This window comes from Dasypus novemcinctus, chromosome 2 (genome assembly GCF_030445035.2).
Source record: "Dasypus novemcinctus isolate mDasNov1 chromosome 2, mDasNov1.1.hap2, whole genome shotgun sequence".
Taxonomy (NCBI): domain Eukaryota; kingdom Metazoa; phylum Chordata; class Mammalia; order Cingulata; family Dasypodidae; genus Dasypus; species Dasypus novemcinctus.
The window spans coordinates 67,067,819-67,086,347 of record NC_080674.1 but is presented as its reverse complement, the minus strand read 5'-3'; the positions used below and the strand labels follow the sequence as shown (position 1 = coordinate 67,086,347).

General features: G+C 37.1%; 1 protein-coding gene across 4 annotated transcripts in view; it reads left to right on the top strand.

The window, feature by feature from the left end:
* The window catches only part of CENPK (centromere protein K), a 64,023-nt gene that overhangs the window by 4,605 nt on the left and 40,889 nt on the right, over positions 1-18,529 (top strand). For all 4 annotated transcript variants that reach the window (XM_004465575.4, XM_004465574.4, XM_012527933.4 and 1 more), the window contains exons 2-4: positions 5,740-5,877; positions 8,639-8,695; positions 11,174-11,246. In XM_004465575.4, the coding sequence (XP_004465632.1) occupies positions 5,761-5,877; positions 8,639-8,695; positions 11,174-11,246 (247 nt within the window). In that variant the 5' untranslated portion in view covers positions 5,740-5,760. The remainder of the gene's footprint in view (positions 1-5,739; positions 5,878-8,638; positions 8,696-11,173; positions 11,247-18,529) is intronic.

The following is an 18,529-nucleotide window of genomic DNA, read 5'->3' as shown; positions in this document are numbered from 1 at the left end:
AATAAAAAAATATTTTGGTGTTTATTCTGGTTTGCATTTGGTGTTGCTACCCAGTAATCATACTATTCTACTCTCTTATTCTCTTACATATCTATTTCATATATTTTTTCTTCTGACCTTAAACGTCTAATACTTTCTCTCTGTCCTTGTTCACAGCTGATAACTTTAGCTATCATTTTCACTGAGAAAAGAGAAGCAATCCAAAAAGAACTTTTAGAAGCTCTACCACCAAATGTACTCCCCAACCTGCATGTGTGCCCTAAATATTTTGCTTACCTTCCCATTAAAATTGGTGAACAGTATGTACACTTGTTTTGATTCAACCCCTCTACTTGTGCACTAGATTCCATGCTTTTTCTTTCTCCCCTGTATTAGCAGTATTCCCTTCTCATCATATCACATATACCTGGTATTTTCTCCTATCTTAAAAAAAGATTCCATTTCTTAACCCCACATCTCCCTTCAGCTACCTCCTTATTTCTCTCTTTTCCTTTACAGGAAAATTTCTTGAAAGTCTTTTATACTGTATATCTCTAATTCCTCCTCTCCATTGTCTTTGTTTTGTTGTTGTTTTTTAGAGATTTTTTTATATCTCTCCCCTTCACCCCCATTGTCTGCTCTCAGTGTCCACTCACTGTGTGTTCTTCTGCATCTGCTTCCATTGTCAGGCAGCCCTGGGAAACTGTATCTCTTTTTTTGTTGTGTCTTCTTGCTGTGTCAGATCTCTGTGTGTGCAGTGCCATTCCTGGGCAGGCTGAGCTTTTTTCACGTGGGGCGGCTCTCCTTGCAGGGCATACTCCTTGCGTGTGGAGCACCCCTACACTGGGGTGCCCCTATGTGGCATGGTACTCCTTGCCCACAGCAGCATTGCGCGTGGGCCAGCTCACCACACGGGTCAGGAGGTCCTGGGTATCAAACCCTAGACCCTCCGTATGGTAGGCAGATGCTCTATCAGTTGAGCCACATCTGCTTCCCTCCATTGTCTTTGACCCACTCCAACTAGACTTTCATTTCTACCATTCTACTAAAACTAGTCTAAAAACAGTGATCTCCATTTTTGTGTGTTTTTTCCCAATGAAATTTGTATGAGAAATTACTCCAAATATAGTGTTATAAAACAACCACTTATGCTCATGGCTTCTGTGCATGAAGAATTCAAGTGGCACAGCACGACAGCTTGTCCTGCAATGTCTGGGTCCTTGGCTGGAAGACTCAAAGCCTGGGGACTAAACCATCAGAAAACTTGTTCACAAGCATGTTAATTAATTTTGAAATAATTTCAAACTTACAGGACAGTTGCAGAAATCATTTTAAACTTACAGGACAGTCTCATCAGAGAACTCTGTAACTACCACTCCTCATCCCATTCCCACCCCCCTGCAGATACCCTGATGCATCATTTTTAACATTTTAGCACCTTTACTTTATCATATCTATCCATTTATTTATCAGTCCACCTATTTAGATCTGTCTACCTATCTGTTCATCTGTCAATTTTCTGAGAGTAGATTATATACCTCACACATCACTGAACACATAATACTTTCACATACCTTTCCTAAGAATAAAGATATTCACTTATATAAGCACCTTAAATACAGTTATCAGGTTTAAGAACTTTAAGTTTGATACAAACCTTTCAGTCTATTTTCCAATTTTCTTTCATATGTCCCAGTAAATGTCCTTTTAGGCCTTTTCTTCTCCATTATTAGATCCAGTCCAGCATCATGTGTTCATTTAATTGTCATTATCTATAGTTGCTCTCTTTTTTTTTTTAATTGTGGGAACATATATGCAATACACACTTTCACATCTCAACCATCCGCAAGCATACCTAATTCAGTAGGATTAGCTATATGTACAATGTTGTGTTACCCTCACCACCATTCATTATCAGAACTTTCCTATTACGCCAAACAGAAAACTGTTATATATTAATTTCCCTATTCTCCCCCAACCCTGGTAAAGTGTATTCTACTTTCTGTCTATGAATGTGCATATTTTAGCTATTTCATATAAGTGGAATCATACTATAAATGTTCCTTTGTGTCTGACTTATTCTACTCATCATGCTGTCTTCAAGGTTCATCCATGTTGTGACATGTCAGAATTTAATACCTTTTTTAAGGCTGAGTAATATTCCAGTGCATGAATATACCACATTTTGTTTTTCCGTTCATCTGCTTCTGGAAGTTGTGTTGCTTCCACCTTTTGGCTATTGTACACCAATGTTCACAGAATTTTGCTGTGAACATTGGTGTACAAATATCTGTCTGGGTCCCTGCTTTCACTTCTTTTGGATATATACCTAGAAGTGGGAATGCCAGGTCATTTGGTAGTTGTATGTTTAACTTTTTGAGAAGTCAGTGGTTTTCCACAAGGCTGTACCATTTTACATTCCTACCAACAATGTACGAAGTCCCCTATTTTTTCTTAGCGGCACTTATTTTCTCTCTCTCTCTCTCTCTCTCTCCCTATCCCTCTCTCTCTCTCCCTCTCTCTCTCTCTCTCTCTCTCCCTCCCTCCCCCCCTTCTCTCTCTCTCTCTCTCTCTCTCTCTCTCTCTCTCTCTCCCTTCTGTCTCTCCCCCCTCTTTCCCCGCTCTGTCTCTCCCCCTCTTCCCCCGCTCTGTCTCTCCCCCTCTTCCCCCTCTCTCCCCCTCTTTCCCCCTCTCCTCTCTCTCTCTTTCCTTTTTCTTTTTCTTTTTTTTAAAATAAAAGCTATTCTAGTAGGTATGAGGTGGTATATCATTGTGGTTTTGGTTTATATATCCCTAATGGCTAATGATGTTGAGCACCTCTTCATGTGCTTGTTGGCTATTTGTATATCTTCTTTGGAGAAATGTCTATTTAAATACTTGGCTATTTTTAAATTGAGTTTGTTTTTTTCTTGTTGAGTTACAGGATTTCTTCATATATTCTGGATATTAAACTCTTGTCAGACATGTGGTTTCCAACTATATTCTCCCACTATTTTGGTTGTGTTTTTACTTTCTTGATAAAGTTCTTAGAAGCCCCAAAGTTTTTTATTTTGATTATGTCCAATTTATCTGTTTTTTCTTCTGTTGCTTATGCTTTTGTGATGCTAGCTTTTCACAGGGAAGCTCAGTTCTTTTCCATGTGGGCCTCTTCTTCATTTTAAGCTAATTTCTGCTTCCTTACAGCTTGGTGGTTGTGTTGCCAGGGTAAGTGTCTCGAGAGAGAGCCAGATGTATGCAGTATTGCCGTTGCGTGTATGTGTCTATATTGCCTCATATGACTTAGTCTTTGAAGTCATGTGGTGTTACATTCATAGGGATAGTCCTAAAGTCACACCCAGGTTCAACGGGAGGGGAAATAGGTTCCACCTCTTGATGGGGAATAACAACTTGAAATATTGTATCTATTTTTGGAAACTACAGACTGCCTCATCTCTATTGCTTAATTGTCACTTCTCTGTATGTTACTTGACTTACCTGCATTATTTGATATAGTTCATCACTCCTTTGAATACATTTTTATCTTGGATTTCAGGACATCATATGCTTGTTTTTTTTCTTACCTTGTACAGATCTCCTTCTCAGTTTCTTTAGCTAGTTCTCATCTTTACCTGTATACTCTCTGTTTTCCAACCTCACCCTGCTTCTTTACTTTAAGTATTATCTGTGTGAAGATGATTCTCAAATTTATGTGCCTTCCCTGAAACTTTGCCATGAACTCCACATATGTATATTCAATTTTCTAATTAGCTGTACTAATGCCATATCAAATTGAGCATATCTTTTTTTAAAATTTTATTTTCTATTTGTCAAATTCAGCATGTCTTAACCTAAATTATTTTTTAAAATTTAATTTAATTTTTTAATTATCTTTTTTTAAAGTTAATAGAGCTCACAAAACGTTTCATTAAAAAACATAAGAGGTCCCATATACCCCACTCCCCATTCCCCCACCCCCATCATTTTTTTTAATTGAACTTTTTTGAAGATAAATAGATCACAAGAAATGTTACATTAAAAGATGTAAGAGGTCCCCATATACCCCCCCCACCGCACCCCACTCATCCCACATCAACAACCTCTTTCCTCATTGTGGCACAATCTTTGCATTTGGTGAATAAATTTTGGAGCACTGCTATACCATATGGATAATAGTTTACATTGTAGTTTACACTCTCCCCTAGTACATTCAATGGGTATTGGCAGGATATATAATGTTCAGCATCTGTCCCTGCAATATCATTTAGGATAATTCCAAGACCCGAAAATGCCCAACATCACATCTCTTCTTCCCTCTCCCTGCCATCAGCAACTACTGTGGCCACTTTATCCACATCAATGCTACAATTTCTTCCATTACTAGTCACAATAGTTCTATATAAGAATATCAGTTAGTACTTCCCCCTACCTTTTGCCAAATCAGTTTCTTCCACCATCTTACCCATCTCAGTAATTGACGGGTAATTGGCATCCCCATCTTTCCAATCACTTAAGCCCAAATGTTTTTAGTAATCCTTAACTCTGCTCTTTCTTTAACACTGTATGTAGTATGTTAGCAGATCATGTTGACTCCATCTTGAATACACATCCAGAATTAGACATTTTGTGCTACCTCTAGCAACATCATCCTGGTTCACATCTTACTCGAGTCATTGTTACTGCTATTATAATAGCTTTACAACTGGTTTTTCTGTTCCTGTGCTTACTGAGTGTACTTAATGAGCTATACTCATAAAATATAATTCAAATCATGTCATTCCTCTGCTCAAAACTAATTACTTATCGTCTCACTCAGACTAAAAACTTAGTCCTTAAAATGGTTTACAGAGCCAAAGAGATCTCACCACTATTTTATCTCTGTTCTTATCGGCTACTACTCTCAGCCTTACTTACCCTGCTCCAGTCATACTGCCTCTTTACTGCTCTAGAACCCACCATGCCTACTCCAGTCTCAAGGGCTTTGCTCTTATAGTTCCCTCTTTTTTTTTTTTTTTTTTTTTTTTTAAAGATTTATTTTTATTTATTTAATTCCCCTCCCCTCCCCCGGTCGTCTGTTTTCTGTGTCTTTTTGCTGCGTCTTGTTTCTTTGTCCACTTCTGTTGTCGTCAGTGGCACGGGAAGTGTGGGCGGCACCATTCCTCGGCAGGCTGCTCCCTCCTTCACGCTGGGCGGCTCTCCTTATGGGTGCACTCCTTGCGCGTGGGGCTCCCCTACGCGGGGGACACCCCTGTGTGGCACTGCACTCCTTGCGCGCATCAGCACTGCGCATGGGCCAGCTCCACACGGGTCAAGGAGGCTCGGGGCTTGAACCGCGGACCTCCCATGTGGTAGACGGACGCCCTAACCACTGGGCCAAAGTCTGTTTCCCTATAGTTCCCTCTTGAGCCTCTTACCCTAGATATCTCCCATGACTCACTTTCTTATCTCTTTCATATCTTTGCTTAATTGTCAACTTCTCAATGATTTCATCTGACCACGTTATTTAAAATTGCATTGCCCCTTCCTTAGCAATCCCTGTTTCTTCCCTGCCTTATTTTTTCCCATGGACTGTATATGTCATTTGATGTGTTAAAGTACATATTTCAAAATTATTTTGGACTATTTCCTGTCTTAACTAGAATGTAAGCTCCAAAGTAGGAGAGATTTTTGTCCCTTTTGTTAACTTAAATTCCTTACTCATAGGTGAGTGTTTGGTAGGCAATAGGTGTTCAACAAATATTGTTGAATGGATAATATTGTTTACTTGATTTTTCTTTACATAAGGCTAAGAAAATCACAAATCACATGTCAGTCAATCAGCAAGATCTAGATCCAGATAGTACTACAGATGTGGAAAATGTTACAAATGCTGAAGAAGAGCTTATTAAAGGATGTGAAGAAATGTGGAAAGAGATGGAGGAAGTAAGTATCAAGAGTTGAAAGCAATATATCAATTAGTAAATATAAGATTTAAATCAATTTCAATCATAGTTAGACATAGGAAAAAATAATGTTGCTAACTCCCAAACCCATTAAAATATTTATATAGTGTTTGGACGTATAATCTTTTCTTTTTTTTTTTAAGCTGGACCTATAAGCTTTCATTCAAGAAACTGTACTAGATGAGACATAGAGTAAAAATTACAACAATCTCTGTTCTCAAGGAGATTATCATCTTACAGAGGCAATAGGCTTTATATTATGTTTTACATATTTTGTAAGAATTGTGGTAGAGGTTCAAAGACTACTGAGAGAGGTACCAAACCTAGATTGAAGGGTCAAGGCTAACTTTCTAAAAGAGTTAATAACAATTCATATATAAAAGATGAATATGAGTTAGCCTGTGAAAGTCAGGGAGGTATACAAAGCAAAAAGAATAAAATATGTAAAGATTGGGAATTTTAGAGAACTCTAAGTAAAATAATATGGCTAATATAAATTAGGAGAAGAGGACTTGAGGAGACTGGAGAGAGAAGCAGGGACAACAATGTGAAGGATTTTTGCTGAGTGTGTACTGTGGGGAGCCACAAAATGATCATAATCATGAAAGTGACATGATCAGGTACACATTTTAGGGAGATTACTTTGGGTGGCTTTGAAGAAAATGTAATGGAAAAGGGTGGGACTATACGCAGAGCATTTAGGAGGTTCTGGTAAGAAATGATGAAGGCATAAATGCTGTAATTGCCGATAAATAGAAGAATTCAAGAGCTATTAGGAGGTAGTACCAAGATGACTTGGAAATTAATGTGATATGGGAGGAAGTTTTCATGGATAGTTCTAGATTCCATATTTGGGATATTGGGTAGTTTGTGGGGTTATTCTTTTAGAGAAAATAGATATAGGAAGAACACATTGGTGGAGTTTGGGTGAAAACATGAATCAATGTAGAAAATTCAAATTTGAAATGTATATACATTTTCGGAATCAGTGAAATAGAACTGATTTTGAACTCAACATTATGTTGGTAAAATTCGTTGTACTTAAAGTAGTATAATGTATGTTACAGGCCATAGACATTTTTAGCATCTTATTCTTTCCAATAAAGTTTCAGATTAAGACAGATTAGTGGGTTTTTTCTTTTTAAAAAATATGTTTTAACCAGTTTTCATAGCAACATTATTCAGAATAGCCAAAATGAGAAAACAAGCCAGTGTCTATCTATTGACAGATAGATATATGAACAAAATATGTTATGTATAAAGAATAGAATGCTTTTCAACTATTAAAAGGAATGAAGCTCTGATCCATGCTACAACATGGATGAACCTTGAAAAAATAATGCTAAGTTAAATAAGCAAGACATGAAAGGATAAATATTATACGATTCCATTTATATGAAATGTCTAGAATAAGCACATTCAAAGAGACAGAAAGTAGATTAAAGGTTGCCCAGGGCTGTGGTGAGGAAAAATGGGGAGATATTGCTTAAAGGTTAAAGAATTTGTTTTGGGTGATGAAAAGTTTTAGTAATGGAAGATGTTGATGTTAGCACAACAGTGTAAAAGTCAATAATGCCACTGAATTTTACAAATGGGTAAAATGGCAAATTTTATGTTATATATATGTTGCTACAATAAAAAATTACAAAATGTAGATTCATGTAAATACTTGCTACTTTGTATCATTGTATTTCCAAGATAACATAATCCATTTTTTTCTTTTGATTTTTTTTAGTATAGAAATTTGGATTTAAAAATAATTTCAAAAATTTTTTATAGAAAACTACTGAAACTAGTAAAAGCACAAGTAAAATAAAATTACCTCTATTTTTACCTCTCAAATACAGTCACTTAGCAGATTGGCTTTTTTATTAATAGCACAGAAAAAAATATCTCCTGAAGACTTTATTTTCTTATAATTACTGCGCGCTACCCAATTGTGCCAGTGGAGCTCCTGAAGACCATTTTCTTACGGTCTTAGCTATCATTTTTTAAATTTCTTATTTTATCTTTTTAAAAAAAATTTTTTTATTTCTCTCCCTGCTCCTCGTTGTTTTTGTGCTTGCTGTCTGTCTCTGTGTATGTTTGTTGTGTGCTTGTCGTTATTTTAGGAAGCACAGGTAACTGAACCTGGGCCCTCCCATGTGGGAGGGAGGTCCCAAATCACTTGAGCCATCTCTGCTCTCTGCTTGTTGTGTCTCTCATTGTATTTCTTCATTGTGCCAAGTCATCTCATTGTGTTATCTTGTTGCGTCAGCTTGTCGCACCAGCCCATCACATCAGCTCATTGTCTTGCTCATCTTTTTTAGGAGGTACCGGGAACCAAACCCAGGACCTCACATGTGGTAGGTGGGCACCCAACTGCTTGAGCCACATCCACTTTCCTTACCTATCTTTTCGTTATTTTTGTATATCATTTTTCCTCTTATTATCTTACCTCTCAATTTTCTTTTATCTAGTTTCTAGTTCACCATAGATATTAAGTTATTTTTTCCTTTTCCTTATTTCCTCATGCTCATTTCTTTATTCTGTATCAATATCCTCTTCTCTTGTTGGATGTATTCACCATGGGGACTGTTTGGCTTCCTTCCTAATTCTTACTTAGAAAGTGAGGAATTTAAACAAACTCTTCTCTTACATCAAATATTTATATATTGTTTTAGAGATGTGTTACATTGGTATAAAAGGACAGGGGAATTGTCTGAGTGTGTGACTTGTTTTTCTTTACTTTTAAAATCAAGTGTCAGAATCAATTATCACTTGTTGGAACTGAGACACTCACTGAATCAAATGCTCAGGTATGATTTTTTTTTCCTTCCTGAAAATAGGTAAGTGGACTTCATTATGCTTTGAATAAGAAATTTATGTTTATATTTTTCCAAAGTAAATAGCTTTATTAATGCTTATATGCTCAGTTGTTTGGAAAATTCCATACTCTTTATGATTTAAGAGTTAGAAATATTGTAAAAACTTTTTGAAACAAGCTCTTGTAAATAAATAAGAGCATTTTCTTTCTTTTTTAGTCTTTTAACAGTTTTATATATTTTTGACAGTTGAGTGAATTGCTGGTTGCTGCTATTATTCTGTGTTAAAAATTAGAACAAAGACTAATAGAAGCCACAGATCTTGCTATTTGTCTAGAATCTTAAATGATTTTACTCTAGGCTTAAAATAAGGATTAAGATATCCTCTATGATTATCAAAGCACTATGAAATTGATAAGGAGTAGATAAATGTGTCAATGGAATAGTTTAAGAATTTAAAATATAACAGATTATAGTTCAATTCTGTGGGGAAAGGATGAATATTTTAATGATATTGGTACTAGATATCAGTCTGGAAGAAAATAAAATTTGACCTTTGTTTTCACTTCTTACAACTAAAATTCCAGATGGATTTTCAGAAAAATCTTGTAAGAAAAGCTGAGACTATACGTACAATCTAGAAACAGGGGAAAACATCTTAGCCAACTGTAGAAATCTAGACTTTATATAAAAGAAAAGTTAGATATATTTGACCTTGTAAAAATGTAATAACCCTTATGTGATAATCCTAAGAATAAAGTCAATTTACAAGTGATATCAATGAAAGTTCTCCAAAACTGTTGGGGCCATGTCAGAAACACAGGAACCAATTTGAAGGCTCTCCTGCAGTCCAAATTTGTTGAGATTTGAGTATCAAAAGGAAAAATAGCTTTAATTAATTATTACCGTATGAAAAAATAAAATAACCTTGAGTATAATGATAGTCAAAGAGAGAGAGAAGGGGGAAAACCTCATTTTTAATCTAAAAAATTGGTGATAAAGAATTTAGCCCTTTTTTATGTCCATAAAAAATTTTTACTCCTTCAATAAATACAGAGCTTTTTATATAGGATAAAACTGAATACCATATTTAGAAAAGCATTAAACAGTAGCAGCCTATCTTCTGATTTTCTTGGGAAATGGTTTCTACATTGCTGAAAAGTAAACTCCTGGAGTAAAGGTCTTTAAATGCCAATAAATGCTTTTTACATAATTAAATAAATCTTTCAAAGACACTTTAGTTCGTTTGTTTTTTATCTTTCTGACTTTTTTTAACAGGCAATTTTATGATAAAGAGTAGAGATCTTTGAGCTGCTGTGCATTAGAAATAACACTAATAGTGGCTTTTTGGTGTGAATAGTGCAGCAAGCTGGAGGCTCTTGGAAACAGGGAGACGAAAAACAGTTGTAATATGGGGGGCTCTTTTGGGAATCGGTAATTGCCCCGAATAACACTGCAACAACAGATTTAGGCCATTTATATCTTCCCATAACATGCAGAATTGTGTGGGAGAGAGTGTAAACTACAATGTGAACTATGGTCCATGCTCAGTGGCAAAGTTCCAGGATGGGTTTATCAATTGAATGTGGCAATGAATGTGCCACACTAATGAAGGATGTTGTTTATGTGCGAAGGTGTGGGAGGTGTGGGGAGTGGAACATATGGGAATCCCTATATTTTCTGTGTAACATTTATGTAATCTAAGTATCTTTTAAAAAATAAAAAAAAATCTTCTTTTTAAAAAATAGTGCAGCAATACCCACTGCGTTTTTCAAGTGTGAAATTTTGATCTGTGGGTATCAATAAGAATCATATATAGAAGAGAAAAATGTTCCGAAATTTAATTTTAAGTGTAAATGGACTTTAGTCTGATGGTCTAATCAGTAAAAAATTTACAAGACAGATTTGCAGTTATAAAAATTGGAATGACTAGATTTACCTTATATTAAAAACATACTCATTTAATCTTTAGCTAAATGACACACAATGTGCAAACTATAGTATAGTAAAACTGGTTTTTATGTGTAACTTGTAGAATTTTTCTCACTTTATAATCATCTCTATATATGTATTATTTTTAGCTGCTCAGCTAAAAACTTAAAATCTTTCTGAAAGATCATTGAGAGGAAAAAGGACATTTTAAAAGTAAATTTATCTAAAAATTATTGATAAGAAATAACATGTTTTTTTAATTTAAAGAAACATTTAACAAAAAAATTTAAATGTATTACATTCTTATAAGTTGAGTAGTGAAGTAGAATTTATCATTTTTAATACTAAATCACTGGTTTAACAGGCAGTTTAATTAGTGTAGTATAAAATAATTCCATCTTGAGTGATAGATTTTTATCATTTAAATGGCTATAATTTATTTAGGAATGAGCATTAAAGTGTTATGAATGTCTACATTTTGAAGTATGAATAGCTATGAATATTTTGGAGAAATGACTTTGTTTTATTCTTTTTTTGTAGCTATCACTATTAATTATGCAAGCAAAATGTTTGACTGCTGAACTCAGTCAATGGCAGAAAGAAACTCCTGAAAGTAAGATTCTTATTTTTAGGTTTGTGTTTTTGTACACAGATTTAATTGCAAATCAATTCAGTCATCACAAGAATTACAAGATCCATTTGACCTCCTAGAAATTGGGTAAATTCCATTGATATTAGGAGGCCACCCCATATTATGCTTATTTTATTATTTTATTATAGATGAACATATATGTATCACATTAGGTGATAATAGTCTTGATTATATAGACCTTATCAAAGCCATCCTATTAATCATCTACTGCCTTTGGATCAATAAAAACTATTGTTTCTTTCATTAATTATTTCATTAACTTTTTAAAATTAAAAGTTATTTAATTTTAGATATTGAGATAACGGGCTTATAGATTGCATGTTGCCTCTTGAATTATCCAACTGTAGAAGCCAACTGTATTTTTGCCTTTGGTTGGAAAATACAAGATGACTTAAAAATTTATGGTTGTAGTAACCAGTGTCTCAGTTTGCCAGGGCTTCTATGAAAAATACCACACAATGGGCTGGCTTAAACAACAGAATTTGTTTCATAATTTTGGAAACTAGAAGTCTGACATTAGGGTATGGCTGGGGCTTGCCTTCTCCCGAGTCTGTGGCATTCTGGCAATCCTGTCACATAGCGATCTCTCTCTCTTCAGTATGTTTCTCTCATTTCTAATTTTGCCTTCTGCTGACTTCTAACTTCTACCAACTTCTGGCTTCTACTCTATGCTGTGTCCAAATTCTTTTGCTTATTAGGACTTCATCCATATGGATTAAGGCCCACCCTGATCCAATTTGGCCACATCTAAATAAGATCTTCACAGATGCTAGTCACAAATGAGTCTACACCTTAACTAATAATAACATCTTCAAAGGTTCTGTTTGCAAAATCAGTTCACACCTGCAAGAATGTGATTAAAACTTGAACACACTTTTGTGAGGCACATGATTTAATCCCCAACATTCAACTAGATATTTTTCTATTATAAAAACCTAAGTTTCTTTGTATCATATGTATATGTGTCTACATTGGTGTTCTATATGGATTGTACTCTCTTTTTTAGTATCTGTCTCCCTTTCCCTTTCTCCTCCCCACTCTATCTTCTTTCTCTTTGAGTGACCTTCTTCCCTCCTTAGTCCTTTTGTACCATATCCTCTGCCCCAGTTATTGGAATTCTTCAAGGAACAATTTAGACTATCGTTTTTCATTCTCTTCCTAAACAATTTTATCCATGTACTTCTTTTATTTTATTTTTATTTTTTAAAAAGATTTATTTATTTCAAGGCCCCCCTCCCCACATTGTTTCTTTTTTTCTTTTTTTTTTAATATTTATTTATTATTATTATTTTAAATTACATTAAAAAAAATATATGAGGTCCCATTCAACCCCACCGCCCCCGCCCCCCCACTCCCCCCACAGCAACACTCTCTCCCATCATCGTGATACATCCATTGCACCTGGTAAGTTCATCTCTGAGCATCACTGCACCCCATAGTCAATGGTCCACATCATAGCCCAGACTCTCTCACGTTCCATCCAGTGGGCCCTGGGGGGATCTACAGTGTCCCGTAATTGTCCGTGAAGTACTATCCAGGACAACTCCACGTCCCGAAAACGCCTCCACATCTCATCTCTTCCTCCCGTTCCCCACACCCAGCAGCCCCCATGGCTACCGTTCCCACACCCATTCCACATTTTCTCTGTGGACATTGGATTGGTTGTGTCCATTGCACACCTATGTCAAGTGAGGACTTAGATTGCACATGGGTACTGGATGCACTCTTCCCGCTTCTATTTGTAGACACTCTAGGCTCCATGTTGTGGTGATTGACCTTCTTCAACTCCATGTTAGCTGAGTGGAGTAAGTCCAATAAGTCAAAGTGTAGGAGCTGAAGTCTGTTGAGGCTCTGGGCTTGGGTGTCATATTATCAGTCCAGAGATTCAAATCCCCTACATATATCTTAAACCCAGCACCAACTACAATTCCCATAAAGTAGCATGCAAGTCTTGTGAAAAGAGATCCCCTCTGAGTCCATTTCCATCACGCAGAAACACCAGCTCCAAAGAAGGGCCATCTGTCATGGCAGTGAACCCCTTCTGCCATGACCATAGAACCCGTGGGTCTCTTTATCCCTCAAAAGAACCAATACCTGGGGTTGTATCTACCTTATCTGTCTCTTAGACTCTGTTCAGTTGTACATAGGGGTATTCCTTCTGACAACCTCCAGACTCTTTTTTAGAGACTCACAGCCTTATAATCTCATTTCTCCTTTCCATTTCCCCCTTACATTAGGTCAAACCGCTTCCCGAAGTCATGTTATTATATGTAGACAGGTATATTCTGCTGTTCCGCATTGAATCTTTAATTCAAGGTCATTTTCTAGTTGCTTCTTCAGCTGGTATGTGGTAGTGATCCCTCGGTGCCAGGGAGGCTCATCCCCGGGTGTCGTGTCCCACGCTGGGGGGAATGCATCACATCTACACGCTGAGTTTGGCTGTGAGAGTGGCCACATTTGAGTAACATGAAGGCTGTCAGGAGGAAACCCCCAGGCACAATGCTACTCTAGGCCTTGTTCTTATTGCAGGTGCATAGGCTCAAAAGTGTAGCCATTAGTATCAAGAGCCCACTGTTGGGCCCCCCTTCCTTCCTGGTTCTTGCCGTTGCACCTGGAGGATTGCCGCTGCTCTCCCAGGGCCCACAACAGTGACCCCCCGGCCAGGAGCCCAGTACCCCCCCAGCTGTTGTTTTTAATTGTTTCCACTATGAGTATATATAGACATTACCATATACCCTGGGCATATGCCCTGTATAACTCCCTGTCAACCATATATATCCTGTCAATAACATCCCATATCAGTATTCCTCCGCTGCCATTGTTGAACCACTCTGTGATCCAGAACTTCCCGTAAAGTGAATCCCAACATAATGTCAGCTTCAGAAGAGTCTTAGATCACCAAAATTCATATATACAATATACAGTATTTCCCCAGATCCACCATAAAACCTTTTCCCTTCCACAGCAATAATCTTTTAACTTATTCATATCGTATTTCCTGAAACTGATGTACAGATTCCGAAACTATAGTTTTCAAACAAGGTAACATTTGTGCTTACTATGTGGTCCATACTTTAGGTTGTACAGTTTTCTAAATTTTTTAGTTATCCTATGTTTTGTCTTATGGTTTTCATTATTAGTCTGTCGTCCCCTATATGTTTTTGGTGTAATATTAGCTGTTGTATATTCATCCTCGTGTACTCTCACATAACTCCTCTTTTGCCACCTTATTTACCTTTGTTCCATCCATTGCACGTCCATTTTCCCCTCCCCTTAGGGCCCACAATGCCTGCCAATCTAATGCCCTGGGAGCCGTCCTTTCTCACGAGAGATACAGTTCTCTCTATTCGACGGCATTAGTCTTCCCCAGGATATGGGTCCACCCCACCCAATGGTAGAACCCACCTTGGCAAAATGAGCCTTCAGCTATTCCCTCCGGAGTCCGTCCTACATCAGACCATACCCCCTGAGCGTCCTAACCAGGTAACCCTCCTACTTATACTTTGATACGTTTTACTCAACATTTAGTTCTCAATGAACTTCTGGCACTCTCCCATGTTTGTATGTTGCCCCTCCCACCTATTTCTTGGACCATATTACCCCTCTTCCCATCCCCAGCCCCCCTTGAACCCAGAAAACCCCACCCGAAGGTAACCCCTTTCCCCCATTTTGTCCCTTCTTTGTGCTCATACTTACCCCCAGCTCATCACAGATTCCACCCCTACAGACATTAACTCACAGCCTTCCTCCACCCCCCGATTTCCAGTAAGCCACTTTTCCAGACTCTAGCTCTCTGAGGCAGTTAACTTATTTCATATCATTGAGGTCATATAGTATTTGTCCTTCAATGCCTGGGTTGCTTCACTCAACATAAGATTCTCAAGGTTCATCCATGTTATCACGTGCGATTGTAGTGTATTGGTTCTTACAGCTGAGTAGTATTCCATTGTGTGTATATACCATATTTTATTGATCCACTCATCTGTTGATGGACTTTTGGATTGATTCCAACTTTTGGCAATGGTGAACAATGCTGCTATGAACATTGGTGTACATATATCGGTTTGTGTCCTTGTTTTCAGATCTGATGGGTATATACCCAGCAGTGGTATTGCTGGGTCATATGGCAAATCTATGGATAATTTTTTGAGAAACTGCCAAACTGTCCTCCAGAATGGTTGGATCCTTCTGCATTCCCACCAGCAATGGATGAGTGTTCCCCTTTCTTCACATCCTCTCCAGCATTTGTATTCTACTGTTTTTTTCATGGCTGCCAATCTTATGGGAGTAAGATGGTATCTCATTGTAGTTTTGATTTGCATTTCCCTGATAGCTAGGGATTTGGAGCATTTTTTCATGTGCTTTTTAGCCATTTGTATTTCTTCTTTGGAGAAGTGTCTGTTTAAATCTTTTTCCCATTTTTTAAATGGGTTGTTTATCTTTTTGTTTTCGAGATCTATGAGTTCTTTATATATGCAAGTTATAAGTCTCTTATCAGATATATGGTTGCCAAATATTTTCTCCCATTGTGTGGGTTCCCTTTTTACTTTCTTGACAAACTCCTTTGAGGTGCAGAAGGCTTTAATTTTGAGGTAGTCCCATTTATCTATTTGTTCTTTTGCTGCTCGTGCTTTTGGTGTGATATTCATGAAGCCATTTCCTATTACAAGGTCCTGTAGATGTTTCCCTACACTGCTTTCTAAGGTCTTTATGGTCTTTTTTTTTTTTTTTTTTAAATATTTATTTATTTATTTAATTTCCCCCCCTCCCCTGGTTGTCTGTTCTTGGTGTCTATTTGCTGCGTCTTGTTTCTTTGTCCGCTTCTCTTGTCGTCAGCGGCACGGGAAGTGTGGGCGGCGCCATTCCTGGGCAGGCTGCTCTTTCTTTTCACTCTGGGCGGCTTTCCTCACGGGCGCACTCCTTGCGCGTGGGGCTCCCCCACGCGGGGACACCCTTGCGTGGCACGGCACTCCTTGCGCGCATCAGCACTGCGCATGGCCAGCTCCACACGGGTCAAGGAGGCCCGGGGTTTGAACCGCGGACCTCCCATATGGTAGACGGACGCCCTAACCACTGGGCCAAAGTCCGTTTCCCTCTTTATGGTCTTGGCTCTTATATTTAGGTCTTTGATCCATCTTGAGTTGATCTTTGTATAAGGTGTGAGATGGTAATCCTCTTTCATTTTTCTACATATAGCTATCCAGTTCTCCAGGCACCATTTGTTGAATAGGCCATTCTCTCCCAGTTGTGAGGGTTTGGTGGCTTTATCGAATATTATATGGCTGTATACATGAGGTTCTATATCTGAACTTTCAATTTGATTCCATTGGTCTGTGTGTCTCTCCTTATGCCAGTACCATGCTGTTTTCACTACTGTAGCTTTGTAGTATGTTTTGAAGTCAGGAAGTGTGATTCCTCCTATTTCGTTTTTCTTTTTCAATATGTCTTTGGCTATTCGGGGCCTCTTTTTATTCCAAATAAATTTCGTAGTTAGTTTTTCTAGTTCCTTAAAGAAGGCTGTGTTGATTTTTATTGGGATTGCATTGAATGTGTAGATCAGTTTTGGTAGGATAGACATCTTAATAATATTCAGTCTTCCTATCCATGAACAGGGAATATTCTTCCATTTATTTAGGTCTTCTTTGATTTCCTTGAACAAGCTTGTATAGTTCTCAATGTATAAGTTTTTTACCTCTTTAGTTAAATTTATTCCTAAGTATTTGATTTTTTTATTTACTATTGTGAATGGTATTTGTTTCTTGATTTCCTCCTGATCTTGCTCATTATTGGTGTAGAGAAATGCTACTGATTTTTGCGCATTGATCTTATAACCTGCGACTTTGCTAAACTCATTTATGAGTTCTAGGAACTTTGTTGTAGATCTCTCAGGGTTTTCTATATATAGGATCATGTCATCTGCAAATAATGAAATTTTGACTTCTTCCCTTCCAATTTGAATGCCTTTTATATCTGGTTCTTGTCTCATTGCTCGAGCCAGTACTTCCAAGACAATGTTAAATAGGAGCGGATACAATGGGCATCCTTGCCTTGTTCCTGATTTTAGAGGGAAGGATTTCAGAATTTCGCCATTGTAAACAATGTTGGCTTTAGGTTTTTCATATATACTCTTTATCATGTTCAAAAAGTTTCCTTGTATTCCGATCTTTTGGAGTGTTTTTATCAGGAAGGGGTGCTGTATTTTGTCAAATGCCTTTTCTGCATCTATAGATATAATCATGTGGTTTTTTTCTCTCAATCTGTTTATATGGTGTATTACATTGATTGGTTTTCTTACGTTGAACCATCCTTGCATACCTGGAATAAATCCCACTTGGTCATGGTGTATAATTCGTTTAATGTGTTGTTGAATACGATTAGCAAGTACTTTGTTAAGTATTTTTGCGTCTAGGTTCATTAGAGAAATTGGTCTGTAATTTTCCTTTCTTGTGATGTCTTTGTTTGGCTTTGGTACTAGGGTAATGTTGGCATCATAGAAGGAATTAGGCAGTGTTCCTTCTGTTTCGATTTTTTGGAATAGTTTCAACAGGATTGGTGTTAGCTCTTTCCGGAATGTTTTGTAGAATTCACCTGTGAAGCCGTCTGGCCCTGGGCTCTTCTTAGTTGGGAGATTTTTAATAACTGATTCTATCTCTTTGCTTGTGATTGGTTTGTTAAGATCATCAATTTCTTCTTTCGTCAGTATGGGCTACTTATGTATTTCTAGGAATTTGTCCATTTCCTCTAAATTGTCATTTTTGTTGGAATATAGTTTTTCAAAGTATCCTCTTATGATAGTCTTTATTTCTGTGGGGTCAGTGGTGATATCACCTTTCTCATTTCTTATTTTGTGTATTTGCATCTTTTCTCTTTTTTTCTTTGTTAGTCTCGCTAAAGGTTTGTCAATTTTGTTGATCTTCTCAAAAAACCAGCTCTTGGTCTTGTTTATTTTTTCAAGTGCTTTCTTATTTTCTATTTCATTTAGTTCTGCTCTTATCTTTGTTATTTCCTTCCTTCTTCTTCCTATTGGGTTACTTTGTTGTTGTTTTTCTAATTCCTTCAAATGTGCAGTTAATTCTTCAATTTCTGCTCTTTCTTCTTTTTTGATATATGAATTTATGGCTATAAATTTCCCTCTCAGTACCGCTTTTGCTGCATCCCATAAATTTTGGTATGTTGTGTTATCATTATCATTTCTTTCAAGGTAGTCATTGATTTCTTTTGAGATTTCCTCTTTGACCCACTGT